Source organism: Danio rerio, chromosome 7, assembly GCF_049306965.1.
Source record: "Danio rerio strain Tuebingen ecotype United States chromosome 7, GRCz12tu, whole genome shotgun sequence".
NCBI lineage: Eukaryota > Metazoa > Chordata > Actinopteri > Cypriniformes > Danionidae > Danio > Danio rerio.
Window position 1 is genome coordinate 71,483,493 of NC_133182.1, and position 16,920 is coordinate 71,500,412.

General features: G+C 34.3%; 1 protein-coding gene across 4 annotated transcripts in view; it reads left to right on the plus strand.

Moving 5' to 3' along the window:
- The window catches only part of bmal1b (basic helix-loop-helix ARNT like 1b), a 58,625-nt gene that overhangs the window by 10,673 nt on the left and 31,032 nt on the right, over positions 1–16,920 (plus strand). For 2 of the 4 annotated variants that reach the window (XR_012382317.1, XM_009303573.5), the window contains exons 2-4: positions 11,156–11,217; positions 13,857–14,004; positions 14,897–14,917. Coding sequence is in view for 3 of the 4 variants with exons in the window: in XM_009303573.5 (XP_009301848.1) it covers positions 11,156–11,217; positions 13,857–14,004; positions 14,897–14,917 (231 nt within the window). In the remaining variant the exon portion in view is untranslated. 4 annotated transcript variants of the gene reach the window in all.

Genomic DNA, 16,920 nt, shown 5'->3' on the forward strand with positions numbered 1-16,920 from the left:
GCAGTTCGGCAATGCCTGATGTCACCCATTCAAAGTAAATGGGAAGTGTTGACACTGATACCCAGTGTGAATAGGGCATTAAAAATCAAAATAAAGTTTTTATCTCAAAATTATGGCTTTTTTCTTGGAACGTTGGGTTTATAAACTGAAATTGTGTAATACAAATGTGGAATTTTGAGAAAAGTCAGAATAATGAGATGTTAAATTAAAAATGGGATGTAAGCTCAACATTATGGATTGTGAGAGATACAGTAGCCTAAAGTAAAAAAAAATACTGAAATTGAGATTTAATGTTGTTGTTATATTTTATATGCTTTCGTGTAATTCACAGAATATAGAATAACGTAAAAAAATGAAAGTGAATCATTTTAAAACAATCAAAACAGTCATCTCTGTTTTGCGCAAAGTTGTGATTTTAAAAATATTGTCTTTGTTTAATTGTATGTGCTGTGATCAATAACCAACAACAAATAACCGTGGACCTACAAATACGTCAGTGAATATTTTGAATATCATCTAAAACATCTAAAATGTAAATTATTTATCTGGTCCAAGGAATAATGCCGCTAGCAGAAAATACACAAAAAGAAGAAGATTTATAAATGTTCAAATAGTCTTATAATGCATTTAATTCCATGGGTTTTCAATGGAACCTAAAAACTGGTGGGAGTTTTTTTTTTTTTTGTGTGTGAGGATAATGTTTTCTCCTTTCTGATTGGCCATCAATGTTGGGTTCACACCAAATGTGGAAAACACAATTGAGCAATTTGTTCGGTTTGCGGCAATCTTGTTGTGCATTCAAATTTTTTTGCACCACGAGACGGTAATCTGCCTCACTTCTCACGTTTGCATTGACTTGTACGCAATATACTTGCACAAATACTTAATTCCGTGTTTGGTGTAAACCCAGCATAAAGGCATTTTATCGCCACCTGTTGGTTTGGCGTGCCTTTAACATGCATCACAGCCTGTTTTTAAGGTTCATGTAAGCTGAGATTTAAAAAAAAAATCATTTCCGCGGAATGAAATGTGTACCCTAAAATAATTTGTTTATTACGTGTATACTGCAAAATGTAAATAAGTGAGCATGGCCAACTCAAGTGCAAGATTTTGGTTAAATACAAAATACTAAATAATCAATAAAGATCAAGTTGTTTCCTAAATTTGGAATAACTACCTTTATAACAAATATTGTGAAAATAAAAGTTATAAATAAACTTTATTATAAAGAGAAATAAAAATTTGGTTTTACCGCAGAGCCCTAGTGGGCACTAAAATCAGAGTTTTTTTTAATGTGTGATGTTTTCTCCTTTTTGATTGACCATCACACGAAATGTAAAAAACATGTTTAAGGCAAAAGTTTGCACTCCAAGATGGTAGTCCGTCTCGGTTTTTACATTTGCATTGACTTTTGTGGAATGTACTAACACAAATACTGAATTCCGCGTTGGGTGTGAACCCAGCATATAGGCCTTTTATTGCCACCTATTGGTTGAGCGTGCCAATAGCATGTATCACAGTGCGTTTTTGCATTTTCATGTGGACGGAAATTTAAAAAAAAAAGAAAACTTGCTTATAAAAAACCCGTGTGCATGTGGACATGGCCTTACTGAAGTGACCTACATTCACCGCCACTTTTGTTAGCGTCTGCTGCCTTTCCTCCGCTACCTGATATATTCACACGCACCACATTTAGCTTCCTCTTTGTTCAAGTAACCTACATTGCCTTGATATGATCTAGTGGTTGATTTATAATCCAAGATAATTTGACTCTTTTACTTTTCAGTGCACTTTTAAAGACAAACTATTACATTGCTTATCTTTTACTCATTTGTTTACCGAGCATGTAGGCAGTCAAATTAAGGGAAAAACAATTCATTATTGGAAGTTTTCAAAATTTAAATGTAATTGTGCTCACTTGAAAAACTTATGAATTGAGATGTCATAAGTATTTTGTTTGTGTGTTTCCACCAAATGAATATAGATGATAGAACTGCACGATATTGGAAAAAATAACTATTGCTATATTTAGTTTTTCTGAAATATGCTTTGTGATAAATAAACTCATTTCACTTAAATACAATAGTCTTTTTAATGTAAAGCTACAAACGTTAGATTTTCTTCTGCTTTTAAGCTCTATTGAAATGCTTATTAATAATTACAGGTCTAAAAACATACAAATGAAAACCTCTTCATTAGTGAGACATTTTTAATAAAATGAGCAATTGGAAAATACAGTATAAAAGTGAGAAGAAGGATTGAAGTCTTTGAGCATGTAAAATAAATCATACAAGGCTGATTGTTCACATGAGTGCAGATCATAATTTCCTATATTAATGATTGGTTATAGCCCTTTAAAAAGATAGTGTTGCTTTATCAGTGTGCTGGAAGTCTTTTGCAATTGTTTCCATTACGTCTTGCTGTTTTATGCGTGACCCTGTCTTGGTCTCATTTCTGTTAATGGTTATGTATTTTGCAGCATATTGGATAATGGTAGCTGTGTTTAGTTGTGCTACATACATAAACTGAATTGTAAGAACCCACCAACACCACAATTTTTTTATTGTCATAATGTCTTGTCTGCCTTATTATTATTATTATTATTATTATTATTATTATTATTATTATTATTATTATCATTATTATTATTATTATTATTTATTTATTTATATATTTATTTATTTATTTGCACACCTTTTCTACATATTAAAGCAGTACAATTTTAGATATGAAGTTCCAAATGCAATGACATGGTTTTCTCTTTTGTCTTTTCAAGAGTTCACACTTAGCTGATGATTGATAATAAAGCTTGTTTGGCTTGCTGTCCCGGGAGAGAGCCCTGAGCTTATAAAATCCTCGAGCCCTGGGCTCCCTCCTGTTGCAGGGCGAGAGAGGAGTTTGAGCTCAGGTAGATCTCGATGACTCCCCTTCCTGCTTATTGTTGCTAAGTGTCAGATATGGATGCTGAGAAGGTGTACTCAAAGCTTGGCTAAAATATTTTGCATGGGGAGAACTAGCAAAACTCCACACAGAAATGTCGCCTGGTTTGGAAGGGAATTAAGCCAGGGGCATTCTTGCTGTGAAGCTACAGCGCCAATCACTGGCTACCGTCAGGCCCGGATTGGCTAATCGGGAGGACCCGGAGAATTCCCGGTGGGCCGGTCCATTTTTTGGCCGCGAGGGCCGGTGTCCCTAGCTCCAGAATCTGTTGCTCTAAGCAGTCACACTTTTTAAATTAATTTATTTATTTACTTGACCACAGTCTTCTTATTCATTAATTTAATACAGTTCTCTGCTCTTTTCATATATAACCGGCCTGCAGGTTCATAATGTTATAAGTCACTACACATTATTCAACCGTTGTGGTCCAGTGGTTAGCACGTTAGATTACAACGTCGTCGATCCGGGTTTGATCCTCGCCTGTGTAAATTATTATTTTCATTTTTACTGTTGAGACATATAATACTGTTTGGGTTGTCGAACATTTGAAGTTCTAAAGCAGCTGTTTTCTCAAAAAAAGACGTGATAGTGTAATTAGAAACTGAATTGGAAATGACCTTATTTTAATATAGTCAGTCGTGAACTGAGGTGGGCCGGTCTGAGGCTTGAAACTCCAGGGCTGAAAAGGAGTCCCACTCCGGCCCTGGCTACCGTGTCGCCCGTTTGAAAGGAGGGAAAGTAGGGTTAGGGGTTTTCTTCAAGATGAAGATATTGAGATGAGTAAAGTCTGGTTATTTATATTGTGTTAAGGATCGTCTGATTGGATAATGAGTCATTAGCTAAAGTTGGAACAGCTGTGAACAATCATAAGCACGTGAGCCTCTCGAAATTTGTTTATAAATAAACTTCACATAGAGCGATTGTTACCCCTCCAAAAAATGTATCTTTATCAGGGCAAGAAATTAACTTTTTTACTTGGTAGCACCGGTGCTCCCAACTTTAAATATTTTGGAGCACCAGAAAAAATTTAGGAGCACCAGAAAAAAATTAGGAGCACCCACCAAAAATAAATAAGCAAGACTGCAAATTGTATTTTAAGGAATTTATTGTATTTGAAAACAACCTCAATTAGGACTAACAAAAACCAGAAACAACAATCTAACTAATGCTGAGATGACTAATGGATATTTGTGTGCAATAATTCCAAAATGTATGTCTAATAATTAAAAAATATTAATGATGATGAAAATGACAATAATACTAACAGTGAATTACATTTCTCATTATGATGCTGCCTTGAATGTGCTTGAATGTGAGTTATCTACTTAAAAAAGTCTGTTACTTTATAAAAAACAAATATGGTTTGCATCAAACTAAAATGAAGCATTGCAGTAAGATATATTTATTTTGCACTATTGTTTTAATATGCATGTCAATCTAATAAATAATATTTCTGCTACAAAACAAACGAAAGATAATAAATCATTCAATTCAATGTTGAAAGCTACAAAACAGTTTTTTTTAGTTAGTAACTAAATAATAATATACATCTCAAGAAAGAACAAACAAAAGAAAGTAAGAAAAGTCTCACTTCTATCATTTTTTAAAAGTTTTGATTTCAGTTTGTGTTATTTTTAATGCTCAGTTTTATTATGCACTGATTCTAATTTTTCTGTGTTTGTGGAAAGCAGGCGAGTCAGCTGACCCAATATATAAGCAGGCAGAGCAGGATTCTCGCGATGACCACCGGCGCAATACCGATCTTTGTTATGAGCTGCAGATTCAGTTTAAACTAGGTAAAGGCGAGCTTCTTTGGCGATGATGTGTGCAGTGTTAGATTTAACATTTAGCAGACAATAGCGCTGAACTCCACGCAGTGAATTCAACGCATCGAGATTCAGGCACCTTCTCTGAAAACACTTGATTGATCTCGGCTGGTGGATCAACATTCACCATATGTCATGATGATCGCTGTCATCGGCGCTGTTATTTGTAACTTTAGGTGGAGTTTGCAAGTCGTGTGTACTTTTCACTCTTCAGCTGTTTGCATTTGCCGCGGTACTAAAAGCTCCCTGTCATCTGACAGCGGAAATACTTGAGTGATTGACAGCTAATATGAACTAATACAGCGGCAGGGAAGAGCGATTCAGCACGTTTTAGAAAAAATCTAGACAGGTCGCACTACAACCATTATATGCAGTCGCACAAATGCTTCCAAATATATTATGAGGTCGCATAGATTAAATTTCGGGCGCATATGTGACCAAAATGGTTGCAATTTCGAGCACTGTTTATTTATAATATACCTTTACCTTTACATTTATTCTCCCTTGATTTTAAACCTTTATCAGATTCTGTCTTTTATTGAACACACAAAACAAGATCTTTAAAAAAATGCTGGTTGCTGGGAGCCATCAACATCCATAGTAGGAACTATAGTATCTATGTTTGCATCCACCTATTTTTATGCGCATTTTCGGAAATTGCAGGAATGGCTTAAGGGAAACACCAAGATGTGCATACATTTTGAAAATGTGCATAAAAAACTCTTGTAGCTTTAGGATGAACTTTTCATCCGAAAAAAAAAAAAAAAATTGTGAATAAACTACTATGGAAACAGTTCCAACATGCGCATTAAAACATTATATCGTTTTGTTTTCATGTGATAACATGATCATGTGATAACAAACTGGTGAGATGGGACGACGTTATTGGACAAACCAGAGAACTGTGCTTCATTGTAAAAATTAAAATGAAATGTTGTTTTGGTCATTCTAAAGTCCCTCAGCCAAAGTCTGTCATCAAAGTGGTACATTATTATGACGTCTTGAGCATCTGCGTTCTAGAAGAGCGGTCTTGTGCATCCAAAATATGGCCAAAAAATCTTATCACAATTTTTTTCAGGAAAATCACGATTGGCGATTTTTATCACGATAACAAAATAATCTATTAGAACAACTAATTTGTTTTTATGCTAAAATGTTCATGCTAATTTGTTTAAATTACAACATAACACATGTTCAGACATACGCGGACACTTTTCGGTAATGAGAATTTGAGTAGAAAATGCAGTAAAACAATTAAAAAATAAATAAATATTGTTGAAATTACACATTGTGCTTTGTAGAGAACAGTGTTGTCTTTATTTTAATGTTTTTTGTATTACCAAATTACTAAGTTTTATATTCAAAATCTTGCCTTTAGGGCTGTGCAATTAATCGAAAATACGATTTCGATTTTGGCTTCTAACAATTATGAAAAACCATTAATCGAGATAAACGATTATTGCATCATATATCGCCCCCTTTCCAGTTGTACACATTTGTTGCTCTCAAAAGCATGAAAAACAGCATGCTTCTTTGTGTGTGTGTGTGTGTGTGTGTGTGTGTGTGTGTGTGTGTGTGTGTGTGTGGCGCGCAATATTCCTGATGCCGTCTGTTTTTATGATTTATTAATCAAACAACAAAAGGAGAAAATCCCTCACTGCTCCTAACTGAAGGACTTTTGTAGCTAAAGTGTTTTATTTACAGTGAAGATGCTTAAAGCACAGTTTGTTTCATATTTTTATTCTATTGCATTTATTTCTCTTTCCTTTGCAGGGTGGAAAACAACTGTATATATGCAGAGGACTCAGAATTATTAGCCCTCCTGAATATTAGCAACCCTTTTCCTCCCCATTTTCTGTTTAATGGAAAAAAGATTTTTGAACATGATAGTTTTAATAACTCATCTCTAATAACTGATTTATTTTATCTTTGCTATGATGACAGTAAATAATATTTGACTAGATATTTTTTAAAATACAAGCACTCAGATTCAAAGTGCAATTCAAAGGTTTAATCAGGCAGTTCATTGTATAACAGTAGCTCCTTCTGCAGACAATCAAAATGTATATTGTCTCAAAACATTTAAACCTGCTTTTATTCTAGCCAAAATGAAACATAAGCCTTTCTCCAGTAGAAAAAATATCAGAGGAAATACTGTTAAAATTCCTTGCTCTGTTAAACATCAATTTTGAAATATTTATTTAAAAAAAATTCTCAGGAGCGCTAATAATTTTGACCTCAACTGACAATCATTTTGAATAATCATGATTACAATTATGACCAAAATAATCGTGATTATAATTTTTTCCCAAAATCGAGCAGCCCTACTTGCCACGTTGTTATAATAGTTTCATGAGAATAACCCGACCACTCTTACTAAATAGTACGATTTCATATGACGTAGCCACTAAATAAAAAAGTTACGAATTGCCATGAGTTGGTTTGTCATGAAGCGAAAACTGTTCTTTTTGACTCACCGGATGGAAAAGGCGCTTTTGTCGCAAATTATTTTATGAGATTTCATTTCTGCGCATAAGTTCAATTCACATCTTTTAAGGGAAACATAGCTAACGGGTGCAAGCAACCATCATTCTTTAAAATATCCTCTTTTCAACAGAAATAAGAAAGTCAAATAGGTTTTGAACAAATGAAGGGTGAGTAAACGATGGCGGCTTTTTCATTTTAGGGTGAATTATCCCTTTAACAGTTCCTGTCAGAAACGTCAGTGATGTGCAGATACTTCCTCACCAGGCTTCAGTGCTGCTTATTACCACTGTAACACACTCACTTCCCATAACCAATTGTCACATTATCATTGTCCCTCCATACATGTCCGTAAGCTTCACGTTTCACATAGCGTGGATGAAAGCAGGTGTCGGACTGACCTATAAATGTGAAGAGAACAGCTAATGATCCTCCCACAGTAATTGAATGCTGGCGGAGATCAGGGTGTTACATAGCAGCTTTAATTGGGTGTCACGGCACCCTGGATCTGTCATGTGGAGAAAAATAGGTCAAAGATAATGAAGTCAAAAGGGAAAAAAAATAGAGTCTTGGAAGGGTCATCACCTTAGATGAGTGAAAAATGACGCTTATTTCAAGATGTGATGGAAACAGATAATGTTAATAAGTAATCTGAGAGGCGTTCATGTAACTGAGTTAATCTGCAAATGTGTACTTCTCAAATGAGGTTACGTCGCCTTGTGTAACACGAGTCGATGCTGCTTGGATTGTTATGTCATCACACATTTCTGTTGTAAAAGTAATTTTTCTCTTTTCATTGTTCTATTCGCTTCATCACAAAGTAGTTGAACATTTTGTCAGTAGATTAAATCCTTAGAGACTTTAAATGCTTTTGAATATCTGGTACAGTTGAAGTCAGAAGTATTAGTCCCCCTGAATTATTAGCACCCCTGTGTGATCTTTCAGATGTTTTTAGCACATGTCTAAACATAATAGTTTTAATAACTCATCTCTAATAATTTATTTATTTTATCTCTGTCATGATGACAGTAAATAATATTTGACTTGATATTTTTCAAGACACTTGTATACAGCTTAAAGTGACATTTAAAGGCTTAACTAGGTTAATTAGGCAGGTTAGAATAATTAGACAAGGTATTATATAACAATGTTGTATTATTATATAACAAAAATGTATAGCTTAAAGGGGCTAATAAATTTGTCCTTAAAATGGTGCTTAAAAAAAAATTAAAACTGCTTTTATTCTAGTCAAAATAAAAAAAGACTTTCTCCAGAAGAAAAAATATTATCAGACATACTGTGAAAAATTCCTTGCTCTGATAAACATAATTTTGTAAATATTTATAAAAGAAAAAAAATCAAAGGGGGGCTAATAATTCTGACTTCAACTGTAAGTGAATACATTTAGTTGTTTTAAAAGATATTTGACACCCTGGACCACAAAAGGGTAATTTAGGTTTTTTAGAAAATGAGATGTGTACATTATGTGAGAAGTAAATAAATAAGTTTCCATTCACTTTAAAACAAAATGCAGGGTTCCACACAATCCATTCATGTTGTTCCAACACAAATCAATTAAGTAAACTTAAATTGAAGTGGATTAAGCATGAAACAATTAAGTTGTCCCCATAAAATCTCAAGAATTGTTGTTTCGGCTCATTTTAAGTGAAGTTTATTTTTAGACTGATTTCTAGAGGAGCACATGCTTATGATTGATAGCACCTGGTCCACATTAGCTAACACTGATTTACCAATCAGACGACTCCTTAACCACTATAAATAACCAGAGTATCTTACTTCAGCCATCTTCGTCTAGAAGAATCCCCCCTTTCACCCCTATTCTTCCCATTTCCTTGTCAGGGCAGCACGGAGGCCTAGTGGTTAGCACCACGGCCGCACAACAAGAATGTCACCGGCTCGGACACTTCCTGGCCAGGTCGGCGTTTCTGTGCGGAGTTTGCAAGTTCTCCTCGTGTTTGCATGGGTTTTCACCAGGCTCTCCGGTTTCCTCCCACAGACCAAAAACTTGTAACATAAGTAAATTGACAAATCTAAATTGACAAATCTAAATTGGGGGGTTGGGCTCGAGGATCTCACGATCTCATGAGTTCAGGGCTCTCTCCCGGGACAGCATGCCATACAACCTCCATAATCAATCATCAGCTAAGGGTGAACTCTTGAAATAGTTTGAACAAGCAGTTTGTTTTTGAGTGTTGGTGTATGGTTTGATGCAATTGGACAAGATTTGGGTGAGATACAACTAATGTCTGAAATCTGAGGGTTCGGAACAAGCAAAGTATTGATAAAATTGACTTTAAAGTCGCCCAAAGTACACTCCAAAAATATTTGTGCTGTTTGTTCTAACTAATTTTAAATTAGTTTATTATTATTATTTTTTTTGGCAAGGGCAGCTTAAGGAGCAGATTACATCGAATGCGATTTTCCGTTCTAAAAACGTGAGGCGCACCACACTGCCTTTTACATTGACGAGAAAAAAAGAAACACATTGCGCTTTTTATCTTGCTAAGAAACGACTCAATCAGCTGCCTATCGTGCGGGAGTGTTGTTGTTGATATCGGTATAATTTAAATATTTAATTATATTGTGATTTTCAAGATTTATGAAGTCATACAACTTGGGATAACTCAAAACAGCAATCACTAGTCTCTCCTCTGTTTTCAAAAATCTGCTGTCAACTCAACGCAACTCTGCTTTCATTTAATTGGAGAATGACAAAGATGCGAGTGCTGTAGCACGCTTTTTCCGCTCAGAGTTCTTTTTTTTTTTTTTTACTGCGAGCGCAAAGCACGCAACAGCAAAAAATGCAAGATGCAGTAGTTTCCTGTAACATAAAATAAAATATTATTAAAATAAAATAAACGTTGAATAAACAGGGAAAAATAATGTTAAATAAAATGTTATTCAAATAAAATGAAAATTTTGAAAAAAAAAACTATAATATAATTTTTTATAATATTAAATTAATTTAAAATAAAAAAAACTTTACAAACAATAAATACACAGGTAGAAAAACTATAATTGATAATTAATAATAAAATTAAATATTTTTAAAATAATATAAAATTAAAATGGAATAAACAGGAAAAAACTAATATAAAATGTTATTTAAAATAATTAAAAAATTTAATAAACAGGAAAAACACTAATATATAAAAGAAAATATTAAAATTGTATAAATAAAAAATTACAGAAAAAAACTAATATAAAATGATATGATAAATGAATAAACAGGATAAACTATATTCTAAAATAAAATGTTATTAAATAATAATAAACATTGAATAAACAAATAAAATATAATATTAAATAAAATGTTATTAAAGTAAAATAAAAATGGAATAAACAGGAAAAAACATTATATAAAATAAAATATTAAAATAGTATAAAAAATAAAATAAAGAGAAAACATTTATATAAAATTGTTTTCAAATTTGTTTATAAAAATTAATAAACAGGAAAAACTAAAGAGAAACTAGTTTAGTTGAGTTTTTTGTAGTTTGTAATTTTATAAAAAAAATTGCAATAACTTAAAATGTATTAGCTTTTCATTTCTAAAGGTGTTAGATGACCAAACTCTTATTTTAACGTTTTAAATAACACATTTTTTTTGTTTTTGTTTAAATGCACCAACAATTAGTGGTTATATTCACAGAGAAATGAATAAAAATATTGATTTTTCAGAAGGGGGTGGACTCATTTACTCTAAGCGCTGTATATATAAACACTGATTCTTACAGTTCTGAGCCTTCCTGTATCTCACATCCAGCAGTGTCTCTTTCCTCGCTTGCATCATGTAAACTCTCCCTGTCTCATGTCTGGATTATGAAATGCTCAAGTTTGCCAGGGTGGAGATTAAATATCCTGCTTTACTCTCTTCTCTTCAGAGGAGGATCGTGTCAGAAAGCCTCAGGAAATGAAGAAAGAGCAGCCCTCCTCTATCTCTGTGGTGAGAAATAATACTTGTGTATCTGTTTAATTAAATCATTAAATTTATTTAAAATATTGGCATATGTATCTATGTAATTATTACTTGGGTTATTATACATTCAGCTCTTTAAAATGGATTTTTAGTATTAAGTATTTTCATTATCATCTGAAAAAACCTTTGAACTTCAGCACTTCTGTATCCTATTTACAGTCTTTTATAACCTATTTACTGTCTTCTTTTACATATTTACAGTTAATTATTATAATTTATTAGTATTTTTAGAAATTATTTGTAATTTTTCCCCAAATAATTCCCATGTGATGTTTAACAGAGCAAGAAGACTTTTTTCAAAGTATTTCCAATATATTTTTTTCCTCTGGAGAAAGTTTTGGCTAGAAAGGAATGCAGTTTACCTGGAAAGATGTCCATCTATTGTCCTTCAAATTAGTCTCTTTATTCATCAATTCATTTTCATTTTTTAATTTCATTTTTGCCACAGTGGAATGAACCGCCAACTTATCCAGCATATGTTTTACACAAGGGATGCCCTTCCAGCTGCAACCCAGTACTGTTAAACACCTACTTTAAAAAAAATATTTATACATTCATTTTCCTTCGGCTTAGTCCCTTTATTCATCAGGGTCACCACAGCGGAATGAACCGCCAACTTATCCAGCAATAATAATATTTTGAACATTAAATAATAATATTCAAATCACTAAATATACATTGCAGAAAAACAAATACCGTAATGTCTGTTTTTTCCAATATCCAGCAGCCCTTAAATACTAGTATCTTACAAACTAACAAACAGTCAATAAAAAAATATTTAATTAAAAATATTGCTATATGTATCTATGTAATTATTTCTTGAGTTATTATACTTTCAGCTCTTTAAAATGGATTATTAGTATTAAGTATTTTCATTATCATCTGAAAAAAAACCTTTGAACCTCAGCACATCTGTATCCTATTTACAGTCTTTTATAACCTATTTACAGTCTTCTATTACCTATTTACAGTTAATTATTATAATTTATTAGTATTTTTAGAAATTATTTGTAATTTTTTTTCCCAAATATTTCCCATGTGATGGTTAACAGAGCAAGAAGACATTTTCAAAGTATTTCCTATATTTATTTTTTTCTTCTGGAGAAAGTTTTGGCTAGAAAGGAATGTAATTTGGCTGGAAGGATGCCCATCTATTGTCCTTCAAATTAGTCTCTTTATTCATCAATTCATTTACATTTTTTTTATTTCATTTTTGTCACAGCGGAATGAACCGCCAACTTAGCCAGCATATGTTTTACACAGGAGATGCCCTTCCAGTACTGGTAAACACCCACTTTAAAAAAATATTTATTCATTCCTTTTCCTTCGGCTTAGTCCCTTTATTCATCAGGGTCACCACAGCGGAATGAACTGCCAACTTATCCAGCAATAATAATATTTTGAATATTAAATAATAATATTCAAATCATTAAATATATATCGCAGAAAAACAAAATACCGCAATGTCAGTTTTTTCCAATATATCGTGGAGCCCTAAATACCAGTATCTTGCAAACTAACAATTCATTCATTCATTTTCTTGTCGGCTTAGTCCCTTTATTAATCCGGGGTCGCCACAGTGAAATGAACCGCCAACTTATTCAGCAAGTTTTTACGCAGCGGATGGCCTTCCAGCCGCAACCCATCTCTGGAAAACATCCACACATACACACACACACAATTTAGCCTGTCCAATTCACCTGTACCGCATGTCTTTGGATTGTGGGGGAAACCGGAGCACCCGTAGGAAACCCACGTGAACGCATGGAGAACTCCACACAGAAACGCCAACTGAGCCGAGGATCGAACCAGTGACCTTCTTGCTGTGAGGCGAACGTGCTACCCACTGCGCCACTGCATTGCCACAAACTAACAAACAGTCAAATATTATTAAAGTGTTTTGTTGTGACAACCTAATTGTTTTATGTTCAATCCACCTAAGTGTGTAAAAACTAATAAGTAAACTTAATTCCTTCATGATGATGGCGTCATGGTGGCTCAGTGGTTAACAATTTCACCTCACAGCAAGAAAGTCGCTGGCTTGAGACTAGGCTGTGCCTGCTAGCGTTTCTGTGTGGAGTTTGCATGTTCTCCCCATGTTGGCGTGGGTTTCCTCCGGGTGCTACCCGGGTTTACTCCCACAGTCCAAAGTCATGCACTATAGGTGAATTGAATAAGCTAAATTGGCCGTAGTGTATGTGTGTGAATGGGTGTGTATGGATGATTTCCAGTACTGGGTTGCAGCTGGAAGGACATCCGCTGTGTAAAGCATATTCTGGATAAGTTGGCAGTTCATTCCGCTGTGGTGACCCCTGATGAATAAAGGGACTAAACCGAATGAAAATGAATGAATGAACTCCAACACAAATCATTTGTGTGGAACCAGCATTTATTACAGTGTACTGTCATCATGGCAAAAACAAAAGAGATCAGTTATCAGAAATGAGTTATTAAAACTATTATGTTTAGAAATGGGTCGGACATAAAATCTCTCCATTAAACAGCGCTTGTGAATAAAATTATCACAACTTTTATTAAATAAATAAATAAATAAATACTTCAATTGTGTCTATGCAGTAATGAATGGCTGTTTGTATTTATTGCAGATGATCTAATGGCAGACCAAAGAATGGACATCTCCTCCACGATGAATGAGTTCATGTCTCCCAGTTCCACTGAGCTGATCAGCAGCTCCATGGGTTCCACAGGCATGGACTTCAACCGCAAGAGGAAGGGCAGCATCACCGACTATGAGTAAGAGACACCATATGGGGCATAACAATAGGACGTGTGTTTGGATATAACACTTTGACCACATGTTTAACACACATTCGTTTGCTGGAAATTAGAACTGGATTTAGAAATAGTTTTAAACAAATCTTTGCGCCTAACAAACAAAATTAAATATGTAGGCTAATGGATGTCTTCAGTGGAGTGCGTATAACACCGTTTCCTTATTCACGAAAGTAAAGGAGTAAAGAGTAAAAGTAAAGTAAAGAGAAAGCAAAGAGGCCGAATGGAGAAGGATCATTCCTCCCTGCAGATGGTCTGTTAAAATGTTTTCTCGCTAGTGAATCGTTCAGTTTTTCTTCTTACAAAGTCCGCCATGTAAATAGCAAATGCGTCATGGCGCGACACAACTAAATATTAAAGGGAATGAGAGATAGTCTTATTGGTTTAATGCACTCTCATTGGTTTAATGCACGTTATGCTCAAAACACACCCAGAATTAAGAAAATAAGCTCAACCCAAGCTTATTTTTCCAAGTGTATTTTTCCATCCTTAAAAATAGCAAAAGTGGATTCGGACACACTCTTAATGCTTTAATGCCATGCGCTTTAGACTTTGCGCCTAGATCGTTAAATAGAGCCCTAAGTGTGTTGTATAAAAGAATGACAATGGAGTTGCGTAATGTTCTTGTCCACACTTTTGGTTTGAAAAGCCTCCGTTTTCTCTACACACACTACACATAACATTTAATTGCATTAGTGATCCACAGTAGTAATACTCTATTCAGTTAAATATAAACATAAATAAATATAGTTTATGAAGTATTATCAAAGATACAAACTGGAAACGTGACAAAATCTTCCATTTAATAGATGATCTGAAATTTAATTTGTCAATGTCTTTCTTTTTTTCCCAGAATCGATGGATTTTCTTTTGAGTAAGTATCAGAACATCTCAGTTACCTTTTATTTAAAAAAAAAAAAAGTTATTTTAAAACCATCAATTCCTTTTATAAAAAGGACAAAGCTATAACCAAGGTCATAAACTATATAAAAAGTGCTATTATAAGAATAATATGTTATAATATGTGCTATGTTATGTTATGGTAATATACATTACCATGCTGTCACTGAAACACTAGCTACAGACAGAGAACGCATTTGTAAGTGTTTGTCTTTCTGTTTAAAGGAACACTCCACTTAAAAAAAAAAAACAATTACAACTCCTTTAGTGGAAATTAACAAAAATTATCAAATAATTTTTTATAATTTTTCTATTAAAATCTTGACTTTTCTGCAGTTACATCACCATGATAGTACAGCAAAATTCCTTGATTATCAGCCTAGAAAATAGCTACTTTTAATTTTAAATTTACCTAGTACACAATGTAAGTACAGAAGGGTGAAGCTTTAAATATAAAAATTATCGAAAAACTTTTTTGAGCTAATGGTCTAATCCGATTTAATGATTTATGCTAAGCTAAGCTAAAAATGTCCTGACAGATACAGAGATTGGCTGAATGGATTAAAAAATGGTAAAACCCAACTGGTTTACTCTAGGGGATTTGTAAAATGAGCCTACTTCCACAAAAAGTGGAGTGTTCCTTTAAGGACAAACACGTCTAATTAAAAAAAAAAAGAAATATATCAGCTCTTTGGTTTTGAGAAAAATACCAATTTTATCCTCTTAGATCTGACTCTTCATGGATGAGATTCCTCATCCCAAGCTCACAGCTCACACAGTCCCCTGAGAGTGACCGGTCAGTGAGTATGGATGAAGAGATGCCAGCTGGTCAAACTGACCAGTCTGTTCTTGTTTTAAAACTTTAATGTACTTCAGAACCTTTTGATATCTGACTTCTCACTTCATGCAGAGACACAAAGTGTTCAAGACCCAAATCTGTGACCATACAGTGCATCCGGAAAGTATTCATAGCTCTTCACTTTTTTCACATTTTTTTAAATGTTACAGCCTTATTCCAAAATGGATTATATTAATGTATTTCCTCAAAATTCTACACACAATACCCCATAATGACAATGTGAAAAAGTTTTTGAAATTGCTGCAAATTTATTAAAAATAAAAAACCTGGAAAATCACATGTACATCAGTATTCACAGCCTTTGCTCAATACTTTGTTGATGCACCTTTGGCAGCAATTACAGCCTCAAGTCTTTTTGAATATGATGCCACAAGCTTGGCACACCTATCTTTAGGAATTTTTGCCTATTCCTCTTTGCAGTACCTCTCAAGCTCTTTCAGGTTGGATGAAAAGCGACAGTGTACAGCCATTTTCAGATCTCTCCAGAGATGTTCAATAGGATTTAGATCTGGGCTCTGGCTGGGCCACTCAAGGACATTCCTAGAGTTGTTGCAAAGCCACTCTATTGATATTTTGGCGGTGTGCTTTGAGTCATCGTCCTGCTGGAAGATGAAGCGTCACCCCAGTCTGAGGTCAAGAGCACTCTGAAGCAGGTTTTCATTCAGGATGTCTCTGTACATTGCTGCATTCATCTTTCCCTCTATCCTGACTATAGTTTTCCAGTTCCTTCTGCTGAAAAACATCCCCACAGCATGATGCTGCCACCACCATGCTTCACTATAGAGATGGTATTAGCCTGGTTATGAGCGGTGCCTGGTTTTCTTCAAACGTAATGTCTGGCATTCACTCCAAAGAGTTCAATTTAAGTGCTGCACAGATGGTTGTTCTTCTAAAAGGTTCTCCTCTCTCCACAGAAGAACGCTGGAGCTCAGACAGAGTCACCATCGAGTTATTGATCACCTTCCTTACTAAGTTCCTTCTCCCCCGATCACTCAGCTTAGATAGCCGGATAGCTCCTGGTGGTTCCAAACATCTTCCACTTATGGATGATGGAGGTCAATGTGCTCACTGGAACTTTCAGAGCAGCAGAATTTTTTCTGTAACCTTCCCCAGCCTTG